At 41.2% G+C, this 18644-nt stretch overlaps 1 protein-coding gene across 1 annotated transcript in view; it reads right to left on the bottom strand.

Moving 5' to 3' along the window:
• The window catches only part of TCEA1 (transcription elongation factor A1), a gene marked incomplete in the record, with an annotated part of 560757 nt that overhangs the window by 439874 nt on the left and 102239 nt on the right, over nucleotides 1-18644 (bottom strand). The window contains 2 exon segments of the mRNA XM_044065512.1: nucleotides 5001-5106; nucleotides 7241-7303. Of these exon segments, the coding sequence (XP_043921447.1) occupies nucleotides 5001-5106; nucleotides 7241-7303 (169 nt within the window).

The raw sequence follows: 18644 nt of genomic DNA, 5'->3' as shown, positions 1-18644 counted from the left end.
TTAAAAAAAACAAATGTTAAATTTGTTGTTTTTGTGGGTCAAGACAGGAGCAGGACACTTATCACAGTCTGCATCCCTTGAACTAGTAGGAGGAGCTGAAAGAATGGTAGTACACAGACTATACTACATTCTTCAGAAAGTCCCTGGCTGCTATGCAGTCCTTGGTGGACTGCTATAGAAAGGTTTGCAAAGACTGAGCCTTGTTCTTAGAAGCATCTGCTGCACTCAGGGCCGGTGTTACCATTTTGGGGGCCCCCAGCAGATGTCAAGTTGGGGGCCCCTGAGTACTTCAAGTCTATGTATCACGTTGTCACTGCCACCCTTCCTAAGCAACATTTTAGTTCATACTGCAAAGTTTTAGGAGTAGTGCACACAGACTGACCTGTAGCTACAGTACTCTTACATTACAACAGGCCTGTGTACCACACTATGTTATACCATCTCGCAAAAGGATATTTACAGTTACTGGCATATAGTTGCAACAATGATGCATTGCAGCAACTTTATGTAGATGAAATGGCATCATAGACCTACTGTTTCAGCACCCCCACACACACACCCTCCAGTCTTCTCCTGTTTTTCCTCCATCCTGGGCACCCCATACTATGCACACTACTTTTTTCTTCCTTTTCTCTCATTTTGCCTTACTCTTCAGCTTTTTCAAAAAGCCATGACTCCCTATATGCTCTGAAGTGTGTTTTAAAGAATTTTTTCTTTTTACACAATCTTTTCAACCTATGATGACTTAAAAATTATGATTGAGGAAAGAAATCACGTTGCTGTACAGCTTTAGTTTTCCTTGAATCCAGGTGGCACAATGCCAGAAAGATATATATATATATATATATATATATATATATATATATATATATAAATAAAAGGGTCTAGGGCCATTAGCCTAGTACACACCTATGAACCTATGAATCCTTTCAACACATTTTTCCTGACCAAGACATCACAGTAATAACCATTGAGGAAGTTATAGATGCTTTGGTTTGTATTTTAGAGCATTATCCCAGCCTTTTAATCCAGTAGTGACCTAAAAAAAAAAAAAACATGAGTAAGAAAAGAATTTCAGTCTTTTTTTCCCTTCAAAAAAGACATAAGTTGTACCCAAGACTTAATATTCAAAGATGACAACAGTAAACTAACAAGATAGTTATTATCTGGATACACAAGTCCTGTCTGGGAATTGCCTGCCTCCCTCACCCCCCCCCCCAAAAAAAAAAAAGACTGCTTAAACATCGCTCTGGTGTTAGGCTGGGGTGGAATCATATTTTCAAACTGCCACAGTCATGTATTTCATGTGACTGCAGACATGCATATACATAGCATGCCTCCTCACTCCTCAACCCAAACTGTCAAAGGCAGCTACCTGTATGCATTCCTGAAGGGTGATTGTGAGGGAAAGTGAAACACTGACTGCAGTAATGCATTCTACTGTGTTGTTCCTAGACATTACCCTGCCCCTACACAAGCCACAGTAACCTTCTTTGTACACCTCCGAGGTCTGTGAGAAAAGTAAAAGAAAATAATGACCAGACTGTCCTGAGTCCAAACACACGATATAATGACCTCATGGCCACACCTCTAAGGTGTGACTGTGATGAAAATTAAAGTAGTAATACCCACACAACCCCCGCCCCCCCCACACACACACAACCTACAGCAGCTTCCTGTACACACATACCCAAGCAGGACTGGTGGCCATATCTAGACTGTTCAGGTTAAAAGAGTAATCAGAAAATTAATGCATTTTTTTCTCCTCATTTTTCCCCAACCAGCAACAGCTTTTGTGGGGCCCCTACAAAGTCAAGGGATGATTAAGTGAGCCCCCCTGTATCCATTTATATAATCAGGGGAGTGGGGGCCACCAGATTCTTAGAAGATCTAAGTGTCTAAATGTTAGAAGACATATTTTATGCCTCACTTTTGAAATATAATTACTTGTTAGCTACATTTTTTACTGATACCCAGAAGAATAATGTATGTGTCCTGGCATTACTGGGTGTGTGCACACGGATAAAAATCACTAATACTTTTTACATATATATAGGCTGTAGCAATACTAGTTTTGTATCACTGCTACTGGCATACCAGATCAGTGACTGCTGCTTAGCAGTTAAACAGCAGGTGTAAGTCACTTTTATTTACCTCAATGAGGAGTAATGCAAACCTGTCACTGTCTCTGATTTCACAGACCTTCCCTGATTTTGCTCATAATTTTGCTCTGTCCTTCAGAACAAGTTTGATTTGTTTGTTAATCATTCAGGATTATGGACAGTCAATAAATCCAGACATCAGAGTTTTATACTTACTGAGCAAAAAAAATGCATGTTGATGCAAAATGTGTTATTCCATTAACTTTTTAATTGAAGTAGAGTAATATTTAAAACATGTCCCTCATTTTGAGCCTTTATTCTGGTATTATTGGTATTAACTGTTCACAAAGAAGTTGAGAGTTATAGTATCTGCTCTTCTGCCAGTATTTATAAAACTCCCTGTATGAGAAAACCATCCCTGAAGATCAGAAGCATCAGCTGTTCTTAAACACCAAGGTATGCACCGAGATCAGTCACGCTGGGCTGATGATCTCTCTAGTGCTTACCTTGCCCGTGTTCATTACCAGCTTTATTCTAACAGTCATATCACAGCCTAATCAGGAAATTAATATATTTTTTCCTCCTCATTTTTCCCCAATCAGCCACAGCTTTTGTGGGGCCCCTATGCAGTCAAGAATGACTGGGGGGGGGGGGGGCTTGTAGCCATGGGTATTGCAGGCACCTAAAGCTGTATATGCTGTAAATTTTATTGCAGAGAATATCCAACAGCAGGGCTTAACTAAGCCAGGGGCACTATGTCAGTGGTAAAATATTTAATGGAATTGTGAAAGCTGTTGGTTGATAAAACACTATTAGTATAACCAGCGATATCTTTGAATTTTAAAGGAGATATAAATAAGAGTCATTACCCACCTGGTTTAATAAAAATGCAAGATTCATGTGCTAGTTCCTGTTGTTTTGACAGACATGTTACAAAATATCAAGATAAGATAACTTGCAGTGGTTGGGGGCCCCTCAGGAACAAGGGGCCCCCAGCGACCGCAGGGTTCGCTGGTGCCTAAAGCCGGCTATGGCTGCACTCATCTATGCTCAGAAAACAAAGAGTCTTCTCAGACAGGACAGAGGTTATTCGGGAGGTCTGGTGAAAATTCCAGATAGCCAAAGCAACCTGTGGTAACTTTCAGTCTATTTGTTGCTCTGTTTGAACCTGCAAGACGCAGTTGTCCAAGTCAGGGTAGATATGGACCCTCTTTCATGCTTAAGACAGCCACCACCAAGGAACACTTCAAAAACATCCTAGGCTATTATACACAAAAATGTTTATAGGTTGCTTCAGTTTTACTTTAAACTACTAGTTTCCCCTCTGCTGAATGCACTGTAATTATACAGCTCTTCCTTTAGGCACAGTGCATCCTGCATTGGCTGAAGTTCTGTCTAAGATTCCAAAATGCTGCGCAGACATATGAACTCTGTGTGCACACCTGCATGTTTTGTCGTACTATTATGGCAATGCTGTGCAAAATGTTACTTAGAAATGCACCAGCCTGGAAAGAAGTCCATGAACCAGCATACCCCTCCAGTTAAGTAATAAAAAAAATGCATTAAATATGAAGTAGAATTTCATTTTTACCTTCCATCTTTAGGTTGACCTACAATACTCCCATAATTGGAGACAGAGTGGTCCTGGGAAAACATACATAAACACCATATGGGTGCAGCTTGTGACGGGAATTGCTTCCCCATACTAACATTACTTGGGGGACTCTTACAAGGGAGCACACACCAAACTGGAAATTAACGGAATAAGAATATGTGAAACAGTACACCTTATATAAATAAAAACTCATAACAGCAATCACACTACTTGTGTTTCATATGCCAAGAAACAATCTAACAACTCATATCACAGTCAAAAATGTGGTTATGGCTGTGCTTTGCAGACACTCCTGTAACCTTATTTAACCTAGGCAAGCTCATCTACCATAAATATTTTACTGAAAACAAAAAAGTAACAGCTCAGCATGTATGTTTTTTATTTGAATTTTAACTTGCAAATTGTCTTTGCCTGACTGACCTAGGTTGTGACTGAAAACTGCCCATGGACCACTTCACTTACCCATTAACAGAAGGTAAATAAAAACACTCAACATGTAGCTGTGCTTTATGCACTGCTAACAAAATGGCAGAGGTAGCACTTGCTAAGGTCTGCAGCTGAAATGGGCCTACAATATGTATTCACTGCAAAAGGCTAAACAATGATGATAACATAGCGTTTTCCTTGGTTACTTGGCCCCTTTTGCATCACCACCACCATTACCAAACACACACTATCCTTAGTGGCATAACTAGGATCAAGGGACCAGGAAAGGTGCAGTCATTCTTCCATTCACTGGTTACCCTTGAACATACTACAGCCATACATAAAAGGCAACTGCAGTACTGCATCACTGTGACTCTCCTCTTCCCAACTACTGTAAGTCAGCAACAAACACATATGCAGGCACACACCACAAATAGTATTTTAGCCAGTGAAATGTTAGTAAACTATTTGGTGTATGCAACAGATAAAATTTTGTCACAACCACTACTGCTATAGCAGCACATGGACAACTAATCCCTCTCTCGGCTAAGTGAACCTCTGTCAAACTAATAACTACCAGTATTACAAAGGAAAGATACTACAAGCAGAATTTTCAAAGATCAAAAAATCCAGGCTTTCTAAAAACTGGAGTATCATTGTGACGATATGCAAAGCCAACGTCTTCATATTCTGGCACATGAAGATTGTGCCAGAAGTCTCAGCACTCCACATATCTTCAGGAAATACATATTTTTATTTCTTATATATCCAACTGCATTCAAAGTAAGATCAGTATAAAGACTTGTATTCAACAGTTTCATAAGTCTTCCATTATCAGTAATTCACTTCAATTTTACCTAGTAGTTTCTTCCAGGATTTAATTAGGGACTTTGCTAGAGATGTAACCTCTTCATCAGTACTTTGTTTCCGTATGGCATTTACGGACATTCCAATTCGAGTAGACTGCAATTTAAAATATATGTATGTTACACACAGTGATGAAAAAGTGTAAACAAAATAAATTATTTTACTTGCTCACAAACATCTGGAGAAACATATCAAGGGATGGAGTCACAAACTGACAGCTTGGGGGAACACATTTCTTTAAGGAAATGCTGATATCCATAATAAAATAGCAGTACGTTTCCAGCGTCATTCTCCTTTAATCACAGACTACAAACTCAGTCCCCATGCAGCAGTAAAATATTTAAGGAGCTCCTGTCTCCATCTCCTTCCAAGGATGACACCACCACTAACAATAAATATACTTTATCCACAAATTTTAACAAGAAAACATTTACCGGCATGGGAAAAGAAAAATGATCTAGTTGCTGCCACAGAAATGACTGCTGAACTACTCTACGCTACATGGGCAAGCTGGGGTAGTGTTGGTAACTGAAGCCAGTATACAGGACTAATGGCTCATACACAGCAGATCAGCTGAAAGACAAATATTTACAAACTAGAAAAGAAGTCGGCTGACACATAGACAAAGTAACGTTCGTCTCTTAATTCCTTTGTGCAGCTACACAGTTTAACAGGACATATCCCCTATTACATAGTGGCAAAAATTCTCAATTGTTAAAGTTTACCTTTCGTTATGGCTGAAAATGATTTAGGATCCCAACTCTTACTCAAAAACTGTATTTTCACATCTTCTGTCCTATTCAGACAGTCTGCACTGAAACTATCGTACTACACAGGTCAAATTCAAATATATCCACTGAAATTAAAGACAAAACACATTACACTTTCCAAGCGCTCAGTCAACAGATTTCTGTACATCTACCTGCGTCACATGGCAGGATACTACAAAAGCCACTTACAAAACAGATAGCTACCACCAATAGCACTACTGTTACTTAAATATGGATGATTTAAGTTCACTGTTGAGTACATTTCACTCAAAAGAAAATGGTGAAAACGGAATATCATACAAAAAAATTCTGAAAAAAAAAGTCACTCATTAAAAAAACACTGAAAGATCAGTAATATAGGGTTTAAAACATCATGACAATGCAAGCACTTCCCACAAATGTCTGATGTTAATTCTTCCTTACGCTATTCAGCAGTCTCTCTTAGGTGCGTCTTTTCTTGGTTTTGGAAAGCAAAACAGTAGTGTGGATGGTTCTCAAAAAGAAAAGCTGCAGTTTAATGGCCAGTGTAGAACAAAATGGCTAATTAGGCTACTAGTGCAGAAATGAATGGGACGTAGGTCTCCGAGATGTATCACGTGGAATGAATGGACCAACTGGGTGCAGGGAGAGGAACCAATGGGACAGTCCTGAAGAGAATGAAAATGACTCCTCTCGAGCTTCACTTTGCTCTCAAATCTTAAGATTAATTTCTAGACACGTACATCTCTGATCAAAACCAGTTGTGTGTGAGATCTAATTACAATCCAATATTTTATAAAAAGTACTAAACAATATTTATACCATACTAGGCCTCTACAGATTTCGGTTTTACTGATTCTCTCAGCCATGTCTCCTGTCAGTTAACCGAACTAGTTCTTCCCCACTATGGCACATTTACACACTGCAGACATTTTATGCAATCCTCTCGTCATTTTCTGAAGTGAAACATATTAATCGTATCTAAAAGCTTGCTAAATGGTTCCATTGTCTCAATTAATCCCCCCATACACCCAGTTTCATCTGCTGCACTCATCTGCATCTTTTCTATTCAACACATTTCTTGCCCCTCAACTCTCCAATACAGGTTTGGATTCTTAGAACTGCGAGTAAAAATTTGTTATTCCTGTGTTTATTACAAAAAATAGATACATTGCAAAAACACTATCATAACATTTGAAATGTATTAGTTCCAACCTGAGCAGCTAAGTGCATACACGTGTGTAGAGCTGTATTAATGTGGAGTATGCACCACTGCCAGAACCATCACTGCCATTTCTTTTACTAGTTTACCAAAGTCTATTCTCAGTTAGTAAAATCAGCAGCAAAACTTCTCTTACTATGCAACAAATGTATTTAAAAAGCAATATAAATAAAAACAATCCATAAATACTTAGTCAAAAATGAATTTGCATGATATAACAACTGTAGAAAAAAACTTTGTAGAAGATATATACACATACCTGTAGTAACTCCAGAGTCATGGGGATATTTTTAAGTTCTTTCAACATGTCCAGAGCACCAACCTACGACAGCAACAAGTGAAAATTAATGTCTACATTTCTTAATATGCACTCGTGTATCTGAAACTACTCTGCTTGATCAAGTTGTCAAAACAGAAGACACAGTCTGAAAATACATCATCATGAAGCCAAAACAACAAATTAAAACTCAAGGATACTAGACACTAGCACATATACACATCTGCTGTTTCAGTATTTAAATGCCACAATACAGATACAAAGTTGACAAAGTAATCCTGCTGCAGAGCACAGACGTTACACTCTCCCAAAATCCCAACTCTCTGTAACTGGATTTTTTTTTTTTTGTTATACTTCACAGGAATTGCCACATACTTTCAAACATCTGGATAAGTCTTTCTCAGCCCTTACTTCTCGACAAGCTATTAATCACTTATCTAAGTTTACTGCAGGGTGGTGGCACTTGAAAGCAAACTTTTCATTCATAAACAATCTTGCAAAATGTGTTTTAGTCAGAACACCCAACACAAACTTAGTCTTTACAGTTTGAGATGATGTTCATTTTAGTCCTGTTTTCTGTGACGAGTACATACAACAAAGTAAATACTTTAACTGGAAACACCATCTGAATAGTTAACATACCAGGGAGCAGTCTGGCTGTCTCAATCTTTATCTACAGTTCTAACTTCCTTGAATCACTAACCAGTTAAATATATGTCATAAATTTACTCTAATCCAAACTTGAAGAGAGAGACAAGTCACTCAGATGATTCTCTGTACAGTGCACCACGCCCTGCAAGTCCCATTTTATCCCCTCGTGCTTTCTTCCCCTAATGCATGCCAACGATCAAGCCAACCATCAAGCCTTTCCCTACAGGACTTCAGCACTTAACATTCCCCTGTACTGGGTATACCCAAGTACGAAGATGAAAGCCATCCAGCAGACCAGTCACCCAGGAAATCCATTGGTGGTATCTGTGTCATGGCCCAGCCAGCCACTTTCATGTCCCAAAATGAACACACTCACTCCAACCTGGCTTAAACAAGAGGAGAGAGAGATCCATCTTATCTAAGCATGACAACAACTACAGAACTCTTAACTTAAACTAGGAAAGTATCCCAGCCTGGACCAAGACAAAGAATGTTACCAAGCCCAGAAGACAGGCAATCTCAGGAGATCCACATCATCCCTGGACATAAGCTGCAGAGGTTTTTCCCCTAACCCATCCTTGGTGGTTGACCAACAGATTCCACATCACCATGGGACCTCCAATGCTCTACATCTGACATTTGCATGCTCCTGCACATGCACCCTTTGAAAACTACCATAATCTGCTTAGGACGACATCCTTGTCAACAGCCTTTGCTCAAACTTCTTCCAGCATCAGAAAACTTGACGACCAAGAATCACTGCACCCTCCTCAAAGGCAAGTTAACACTTACCATACCCCTTCTAGCTCTCCTCCTAGTACCCAAGCTACTAAATAATTCAGGCTGTAGGGACAGGTTTCTCTCACTACACCAGAGCCAGGCAAGTGCCACTTTGCTTTAACAAACCTAGAATGACAGAAGGTTGAATTAAAGTTTCCAAAGCAGCTTAGGAATAGTCAGTGGAATCTTATCAGCAACCTTGAAGTTTTGCTAGCTCTAAGTACATAATCAATAATATGAGAAAATAAATACACTAATTACAATAATTCAAGTATCATCATTTTACACATTAACAAGTAACCATAAGCATTTGTCACTCAATTAACTGGATGAACATACTTGGAAAACTATCCTTTTCAACCATAACTCGGGCCAAAGGAAATTAGAAAAACATCTGACCTTCACAATTGAATTTTTTTAATATAATCTAAATGACTGAAGTTTGAAAGAAAAGGCAGCATAAGTTACTCAAAAGGGAAGAATAACGTGACAAAGATGCAAGCTGAAGAGAAAGTACAGTTGTGTACCTACCATAAATGTAGATGTTAGAGTGTATTCACTGTTGCAGTCATTACACCTGGGTTATCCTGCTGGCAGGCTACCCGCAGTCGGCCTGAATTCCAAAGTCCTTGCCCGGCGTCTGTTGCTGTCGCCTCTTCCCTGACGTCAGTGCACCAGGGGTATACAAGATGCAGCAGACGCCATTTTCTTCAGTTTTTCTTGCCCCAGATGTCAGGTGCCCCCAAGAGGGTAGGCAATACATAATGCTTATAAAAAACACACAGCAAAATAAAAAAATACCTTCATCTACAAGCAAATTACACCACATAGGTTGTATAGGAGAGAGAGGTATAGATAAGTCCCAGCAAAGAAAGGGGGATGGAAGGTGGGTAATCTGGACTGCAACAGTGAATACACTCTTAACATCTACATTTATGATAGGTACACTATGTTCATAGTGTTTCACTGTTGCAATCATTACACTTGGGTTGAATCCCAAAGCTGAAGTAGGGCGGCTGGGTCTAAATAGGATTAGGAGTGGCTATGAGGCCCTGCAGAACTGCAGTGGTAAAGCCTGCTCTGGATTTAGAATAATGAGGCAAGTGATAATGCTTGGTAAAAAAAAAAAAAAAAAAGTGCGCACTGAACTCCAAGTTGCAGCCTCCAAAATTTCCTTGGTTGGTACTCCCTCCGACAAAGGCTGCTGAAGTGGCGGTTGCCCTGGTAGAATGTGGCCTAATATTCTTAGGCACTGACTTGCCATGCTGTACATAGCAGAAACGAATGCAGGGTCCTATTCATTTTGAAATAGTCTGCTTTGAGATAGCCTTTCCTTGTGATCCTGCAGCATATGCTACAAACAGTTGCTCAGTTTTTCTGAAAGCTTTTGTCCAAGTAGAAGCGTAGCTGCCTGTGCATGTCCAAAGAGTGCAGAAGTCTCTCCCCTTTATTCTGGGGATTTGGATAAAATGTTGGCAAATGAATGGTTTGGTTAAGAGCCACACTGGATACGACCTTTGGCATAAATGTTGGGTTTGTCCTTAGAGAAACCCTGTCCGGATGAAAAATAAAAAGGTTCCACTGCCATTAATGCCTGTAATGCAGACTCTTCTTGCTGAAGTTATTGCTAGGAGCAGAGAAGTTTTCCATAAGAATTTTATATTAGCTGTATTGGCTGGCTCAAAAGGAGGCAGTGTGAGCTTTTCCAAGAAAGTTGAGGTCCCATGTAGGCATCAGTGCTCTCCTTGGGGGTCTTATGTTTTTTGCCCCTCTGAGGTACTGTCTTAACAGTGGATGCGAGAAAATAGGAGGTTCCGTATTGTAATGAGCTGAAATGGCAGAAGCATGGATCTTAATTGATGAGAAGGATAGGCCTTTGTCCAGCATCTCAGTTAGGTATTGTAAAATCTGAGGAATATTTGGAACAAGTGGTTCAAGTCATTGCGCTTTGTTCCAAGCACAGAATCTCTTCCATTTTTCTGCATAAGACTTCCTGGTACTGGGCCTCCTGGCTTCCAAAATGACATCCATAACAGCTTTAGAGAGAGGTGTGTTCCGAGTGGCTATATTATTTGCCACGCAGCCAGATTTAAGGTTCTGAGTTGGCTGTGCAGGATCTGATTGTTTTGTTGAGTCAGAAGATGAGGAATTTGAGGTAAAGTCCAGGCTGGGCCTTGAGCCAAGCTCTTTAGGATTGGGTACCAGTGCTGGGGTGGCCAGTCTGGGGCAATCAGAATAATTTTTGGCTTCTCTTGTCTGACTTTTAGGAGTACTTTGGGAAGGAGAGGTAGTAGTGGAAAGGCATAAACTGTTAGGGTTTTCCAGCTGAATGACAGAGCATCCATTTTCCATGCTTGTGAGTGATAAGTCCTTGTGCAGAATCTCTGTAGTTGGCAGTTGAGGGGAGGCAAAAAGATCTACGTCTGGGCATCCCCATTTCCTTGTTATCATGCTGAAGACCTGTGGATCTAGTTTCCACTCGTGAGGGTCCATGAGGTTTCTGCTTAGTTAGTCTGCCAGAGTATTTTTCTTTCCTGGCAGGAATTGTGCCTGCAGACGTACTTGATAGGTCAGTGCTGTGTTCCACAAGGTCATGGCTTGCCTGCAGAGGGGCTAGGAATGTGTGCCGCCATGTACCACATAACTGTAGTATTGTCCGTCTTTAGCAATAGCTGTCCTGGATGTAGTAGATCCTTGAAGGCTGTCAGGGCATTCTGTACAGCTAGCATCTCTTTTTGATAGATATGAAGATGCATTTGGTCCGCGGGCCACGTGCCCTGAATACATTTTCCCTGCCATGTGTGCCCCCCAGGCATAATCCGATGCATCTGTTGTCAGTGTCTGCCTGGCTGCGGGTAAAGTGAAAGGTTGTCCCCTTGTTGTGGTGACAGGCCAGTGCCCACCATCGAAACTCCTGTTGCAGGCAGGGAATAAAAGAGTTATTATTGTTTCCCGGCTGTGGCAATGTTGAGTCCAAACACTTTTTAGATACAATTGTAGCTTCCTCATATGCAGTCTTGCATATGGAATTAGCAGGATGCCATGAAGCCCAAAGCCTGCAGAATTTTTCTTGCAGTTAACTGGGTCTTTGTTGCCATCATTTTAAAGTAATGAGTCAGTTGCCTTGGCTTGTCTGGTGTGAGATGAGCCATCTGGGCAGTTGTATTTAACCTTGCACCCAGGATTATTATCTCGAGAGGGCACTAGTTTTGATTTTTTTCGTTTACTGAGTACCCTAGGCAAATCAGTAATCTTTTTACAAACGCCAGATGCTTTAGAAGAATGTCCTTGCTCTCTGCTTGAATAAGGCAGTCGTCCAAGTAGGGATATATTTGAATTTCTTTTCGTCTGCAATAAGCAATTACTGGTGCCAGGCATTTTGTGAAGAGCCTGGGCGCAGTTGATAAGCCAAAGGGCAGTGCAGAGAATTGGCAATGCATTGAACCAGCTATAAATCTGAGGTATCTTCTGCAAGTTTGTCATGGGACATGCAGGTATGCCTCTGGAGGTCCAAAGTAACTAGCCAAGCCTTCTTGCCCAGTATGGGTAGAAGTTGCTGCAGTGTCAACATTTTGAATTTCAGAACACCCAGGAAAGTATTTAGAGTAGACAGGTCCAGTACTGGTCTCCAAGCGTTGTCCTTTCTGGGTACCAAGAAAAGTCTTGAGTAAAATCCTTGCCCCTGCTCTTCCTGTGGTACTTTTTGAATAGTCCTCATGTCCATGAGAGCAGAAATTTGTTTTTGTGCCTTTGCCCATTGATTGTGTGGCAGGTACAGCATACCTTTTGGTCTTGGTAGGGTGTGAAAGTGGAACCTGTAACCCTGAGAAATATTCAGTACCCATTTGTCCTGGGTGATCGTGTGCCAACTTTATGAGAAAAGTGCTAGTTTTCCCCTTAAGGGTGCTGCCAAAAGGCAAGTGCTTGGCATAGGTAGAGGAAAGTCATTGGGACTGTTTCCTATAAGGTTTGATTTGTCTTCTCCGCCTCTGGGTGCTGATGCACCCCACTGTTTAGGTCTGTATGAGCCTTGGGGCAGAGATCTTGGGCATTTGTATCGGCCTGTTTGTGGCCTGTCTGACACTGGAAAGGACCAATTTTTTGAAGGCCAGTTCCTGCTAAATCTGGGTGGCTGAACCTGTAAGAAATCCTTTACTGTCTGCATTGATTTTGCTTTATCCTCCATTTTATTTAACACCTTTTCTGCCTCAACACCAAACAAAGTATCATGCTGTAATGGAGCATCCAATAATTTTGCTTTAACATGATCAGGTAAACTTTGTTCTTTTAACCAAGCATGCCTTCGAATGACAGAACCTGTAACTGCGGCTCTGCAAGAAGCCTCTAATGAATCAAAACCACATTGCAAAGTATTTCTTTCCCACTTGTTCAGCTGCATGCAATAAATCCTGCATTTCCTTATTTTCAGGACATTCCGAGCTTGTAAGCATTTGCTGTTTTAGCAAAGACATTAGGTATTGTTGATATTTGAGCATGTGAAACTGGCAGTTTAAAGCCCTTACAGCTGAAGTAGCAGAGGTGTAAACTTTCTTCCCCCATCTGTACAGTGCTCTAGAATCCTTAATCAGGGGGAAGAGGGTTTTTTGCAGTAGACTCTGACCCCTTTGGGACCCTGAGAAATTGTTTCTGGGTCAGCAGCAAGGTTTCTGTAAAGAAATTTAGAAGAATCTGGGACCCTGTAGTACCTATCTTGCTTGACTGGTGCAGGGGGTAAAGAATCAGGAGACAAACTGGATTCAGAAAAAACAAACAATCAACAATATCTAGTACAGGGGGGATAGCAAGGGGCCTGTGCTGAGGCAGTAAAAGAAAGTCTCTGAGCCTTTTCTTGGATTCTGAAGAATCCTGGCTCTCCCAATGGAAATGCTCCCTCATGGTGTGCAAGGTTTCCCCAAAAGAGTAATCTTCAGGAGGAGAGGCTGAAGGGATTGATTCCTTCAGCGTCAGAGTCCTCATAGGGAGGAAGAGAATATCCCAGTTCTGAAGAGGAATCAGAGGAAATAGAAACCTGGTCAGAGGAGTCATAGTCAGTGTCTTGCCTAGGCCTTTTATCAGGAGGGGGATGGGAACCCCTGAGCAAAGTAATTGGGTCCTCTGCCATTTTAAGCATCTGTTTCTTTGGCATGGATGACTGTCCAGGAGAATGCTGTACTTGTTTCTTTGTCTTTAATGGCGTTTTAGACTTTGCCTTGGCTGCTGAAGTGGTCTTGATAGTAAGCTGTGTAGGTCTGAAAACACCCTCAGAATCCGATGTCTGCTCAGCAGCTCCGGACCCATCTGAGGGAATAGTTTCCGTAGGCCCAATACCTTGAGTTTCCAGAGGCCTAGTTGTCTCCACATGGTAGATGGAGATGGCCTGTGGCTCTGAGGTAGCGGGCGTCAGGGGCTGCGAAAGCGCCTCACTGAGAACCAGCGACTGGCCTAGAAGAGGCTTCGGTTTGGACCTCTGATGCCTGTCCTTTTCTTTGTCCTTGCGCTTTTTATGAACTCCGGTCGTCGGTTGTTCCGACGGCATTATATAGTTAAACCTTCGGCCAAAGTAATGTAAAGCAAAATCAAACTGACGCTTAATAGTGCGTTGGTTGAATCTAGCACAAAACCGACAACTAGCAGCATCGTGGTCAGGGCCTAGGCAAGGAATACAGTAAGAGTGAAAATCCTTATGAGGTATTTGCTTCCCACAAGAAATACAATTGTTAACTTTTACTGACATCGGTCTGGAGCAAGAAAAAAAAGTTTCCCCAATGGGGTACTTGGCTTTATTGAAGACTTCGGATCTGAAAATTCAATTTTGAAAATCTCAGGAGTCGACCGACCGGCACTTGCCAACTGCTTTTGCTTCGGGCACCGTGCAGCAAGAAAGACTGAAGAAAATGGCGTCGGCTGCATCTTGTATACCCCTGGTGCACTGACGTCAGGGAAGAGGCGACAGCAACAGACACCGGACCAGGACTTTGGAATTCAGGCAGACTGCGGGTAGCCTGCCTGCAGGATAACCAAAGTGTAATGACTGCAACAGTGAAACACGAACATCGGAGTAACAGTTACTGTAAAGATGGTGGGTTGAAACATCTGCAATTACTGAATTTCAATACAATGTTTAGAAAGGATTTTCTTGGAGTTGGAAAAGGAAAATGTCTGCTACCTGACAGAATACTTGCAGGGTCTACTCTTTGAAGATCCTCTCAGTGCTGGAAAATTAATGTCTCTGTCAAAATAAAGTAGCTGTTCCTGGGTCATTTAATAAAAATATAAAATTTTTGTTTAATAGAAACAATTATTTCATTGAGTTGTTCTAAAAAGTAAAACAATAAGGAAGAGTAACAACTCTGCTAAAGAAAGACGAGCCGATTTTAGAAAAGCATTTCCGGTTGGTTTTGTGGATTCTGTTACTGAGGTAGCAAAAAAGTACTAGGAAATCACCAAAACCAACCTTGAATGCTTTTCTGAAATCAGCCTGTTTCTTTTGCAAAGTTGCCACAATCCTTCCATATTTTTTTACTTTTTACAGCGACTCAATAAAAAAGCATTCTTTATTAAAATAAAAATTTTACTTTTTTAAATATACACCAGTGATTCCTTATCTATACAGAATTACTGTTGTATTTTACTCAAACTATTCAGCAATGAGCTGCCCATGGTGCTGAAGTACAATATATTGCATAATGGTTCGTTCCCACCAGACGTAGGTGATAGAGTGGTTGAGGAACAAGACAGAACCACAAAGCCAACTTCAATAAAAAGCATTCTAATAATTATTATTTTTATTATAATTACTGTTGGTGGATGTTGCTGTCAACTGCTAAATAATGGAGAACAGAAATTTACAACGAAATATACTGTTGGAATGAAAAGGCTATGAATATATATGTGTTATAGTTGCACAGATATAACAACTGTGTTCTAGTAATGCCACTATTATGCAAGCTACCCTCAGAGACAAGAGGAAATGGATATTCAAATTGCAGGACAAGCAGCTTTGTATTTCTGAAGATTAACCAGCTTTGGCTAAGTAATCTGAAAACGGCAAAGTCAACATGGGGTGGAAATTTTAATTGAGAAAAAGTAACACACCCAAGTATTTATAAGACTCAGAAAAAAAGGATGTCAAAGTCTGTCAGTGATACTGAGGATTACGAGGTCCCACAGTTTTGTTTTTGAGTAGTCTGTGATGCATGACCAAAGACATCAAGGCCTACACAATAAGGAAGACATTTCCAGAAGGTTAATGTGTAAATGAGACCTTTAAAAACACCATTTACCCTGAAGCCATCTGCCCACTGAAGTGCCTCCACAGAGTAGACTCATTAGTAGTTGTGGACTTCTAAAAATTATGACTACTCCTGGAATGAAGGTTGAAAGAACCCAACCAGCAGACAAGGTGGAATAGGATTTGGATAACAACACAATTAGCAAGGGTGCAACTAATAAAACTGAAAATCCCACAGCTATTTGTTTAGGTCATCTAAAGTGCAACTGCTTTCAGAAATTGTTCTGCCACAAAGAGGATCATCTACGGGAAGGCATACTGAAAGTCTACAAGATGAACCTTATAAAAGGAATAAGAGGCCAGAAAAATTTAACTCACACTAATACTTTCACCACTGGTGAAAAAAAATGCAAAATCTAGCGTGAAGCATAATGAAAATGGTTGCTGCAGTTGGAGAGCTCTTGGGCACATTTCTGTTGTAGGATGCAAGAATAGTAGAACACTAACTGCTTGGCACAGAAACTTCTCCTGGGTAAAAATGTCAGATGAGGCTTGACATCTACAGAATCACTTATGAAACAATGGATACAGATCAGACTATCTGGCCCTCTTCAGCAGTGATTATGAGTCTTGCAGTCTGAAAAGACATTCACCTCTGTTTAAATTAAATTATCCTGGAATAGGAGAGCCAGGAGCTGATGTTCATCGTGCATACAGCTGCAGTCATAACAGATGGGTTCTCCTGCCGTCAGGCGGGTCCTCGGTCGGCCGAATTCCAAAGTCTAGGTCCGGCGTCGGTTGTCGTCGCTTTCTTTCCTGACGTCAGTGTGACAGGGGTATACAAGACACAACCGACGCCATTTTCTTCAGTCTTTTTTGCCGCGCGGTGCCCGAAGCAGAAGCAGTTCGCAAGTGCCGGTCGGCCAGCTCCTGAAATTACAAAAAATTGGCATATTGTCACAAAAGACAAATGGATCCTGGACATTATAAACAGAGGCTACAGATTTCATTTTCACACCCTTCCAAAAATGAGAGGCATGCCGAACCTGCCACACAATCAAAGGGCAGAGGCTCAAATACAAATTTCAAAGCTCATGGACATGAAAGCTATTCAAGAGGTACCTACTCATGAACAAGGTCAAGGTTTTTATTCCAGACTATTCCTGGTACCAAGGAAGGGAACCGATTGGAGACCCATTTTGGACTTATCCATCCTAAACACATTTCTACTCGTACCAAAATTCAAGATGCTCACCTTACAGCAGCTTCTTCCCATGCTAGGCAAGGAGTCTTGGCTGGTAACATTGGACCTCAAGGAGGCATACCTGCATGTCCCAATCAGACAAAGCTGCAGAAGATACCTCAGATTTCTTGCAGGTTCAATTCACTATCAATTCTCTGCATTGCCCTTTGGCTTATCTACTGCGCCCAGAGTATTCACGAAATGCCTGGCATCAGTAATTGCCTACTGCAGACTTCAAGAGATACAAATTTACCCTTATTTGGACGATTGCCTGATCCAAGCGGACAGCAAACACATATTTCTGGAACATCTGGCTTATGTAACACGGTTATTGAATTCTCTGGGATACACAGTCAACAAAGAGAAATCCAGGCTAACACCATCTCAGAAAATAATTTTCCTGGGTGCCAACTTGGACACAAACACCCAGATGGCCTATCTTACGCCAGAAAAACAGGGGCAACTAACTCAGTACTTCAAGATGCTAGCAAATTGTACCAGGCTAACTGTAAGGAAAATCCTGCAGGCTCTGGGCTTCATGGCATCTTGCATTCTACTAATCTCATGTGCAAAGTTGCATATGAGGAAAAGTACAGTTTTGTACCTACCATAAATGTAGATGTTCGAGGATCCACATTGCTGCAGTCCTAACTATTGGGTAGTCCGCTGTCCAGTCGGCCCGAATACCAAAGTATATGGCTGACGTCGGTCAGGGCGCATTAGACTGACGTCAGTACGTCAGGGTACTAATGCGCATGACCGACGCCATATCCTCAGTCTTTTCTTGCCCCAGATGTCAGAAGACCCTGAAAAGATAAGGCCAAAACCAAAAACTCCCAACATACCTGCACCAAAATATATATATATATACAAAATATACAAAATTAGCAGAATATAACCTCACCTACACAACCACCCCTAAACACAGAGGGAAGGAGGGAGGTAAATTGGACTGCAGCAATGTGGATCCTCGAACATCTACATTTATGGTAGGTACAAAACTGTACTATGTTCTTCATTCCACATTGCTGCAGTCCTAACTATTGGGTAGAATCCCAAAGCAGAGGTAAGGGAGGCTGGCAAATCATAAGAAAGCAGGAACTGACAACATGCCCTGCAAAATAGCTGTGGCAAAACCAGCCCTAGACTTAGAGTAGAGAGGAAGGTGATAATGCTTAGAGAAAGTATGCACTGAACTCCAAGTAGCTGCCTCCAAAATATCCTTAGTTGCCCCCCCTCAGAAATGCTGTTGAAGTGGCAGTAGCCCTAGTGGAATGAGGCCTGATCCCAGCTGGAATCTCCTTGCCATGATGGGAATAACAAAATGTAATGCAACACCCAATCCATCTAGAAATAGTTTGTTTTGACACAGGCTTGCCCAGAGAACTCAAAGCAAAAGAAACAAACAACTGCTGAGACTGCCTAAAATCCTTAGTCCTGCTCAAATAATAACGAATTGCCTGTGTACATCTAAAGTATGC

Source organism: Protopterus annectens, chromosome 3.part0 (genome assembly GCF_019279795.1).
Source record: "Protopterus annectens isolate FY-2018-M chromosome 3.part0, PAN1.0, whole genome shotgun sequence".
Classification (NCBI taxonomy): Eukaryota; Metazoa; Chordata; order Ceratodontiformes; family Protopteridae; genus Protopterus; species Protopterus annectens.
This window is presented reverse-complemented; position numbering and strand designations above follow the sequence as displayed.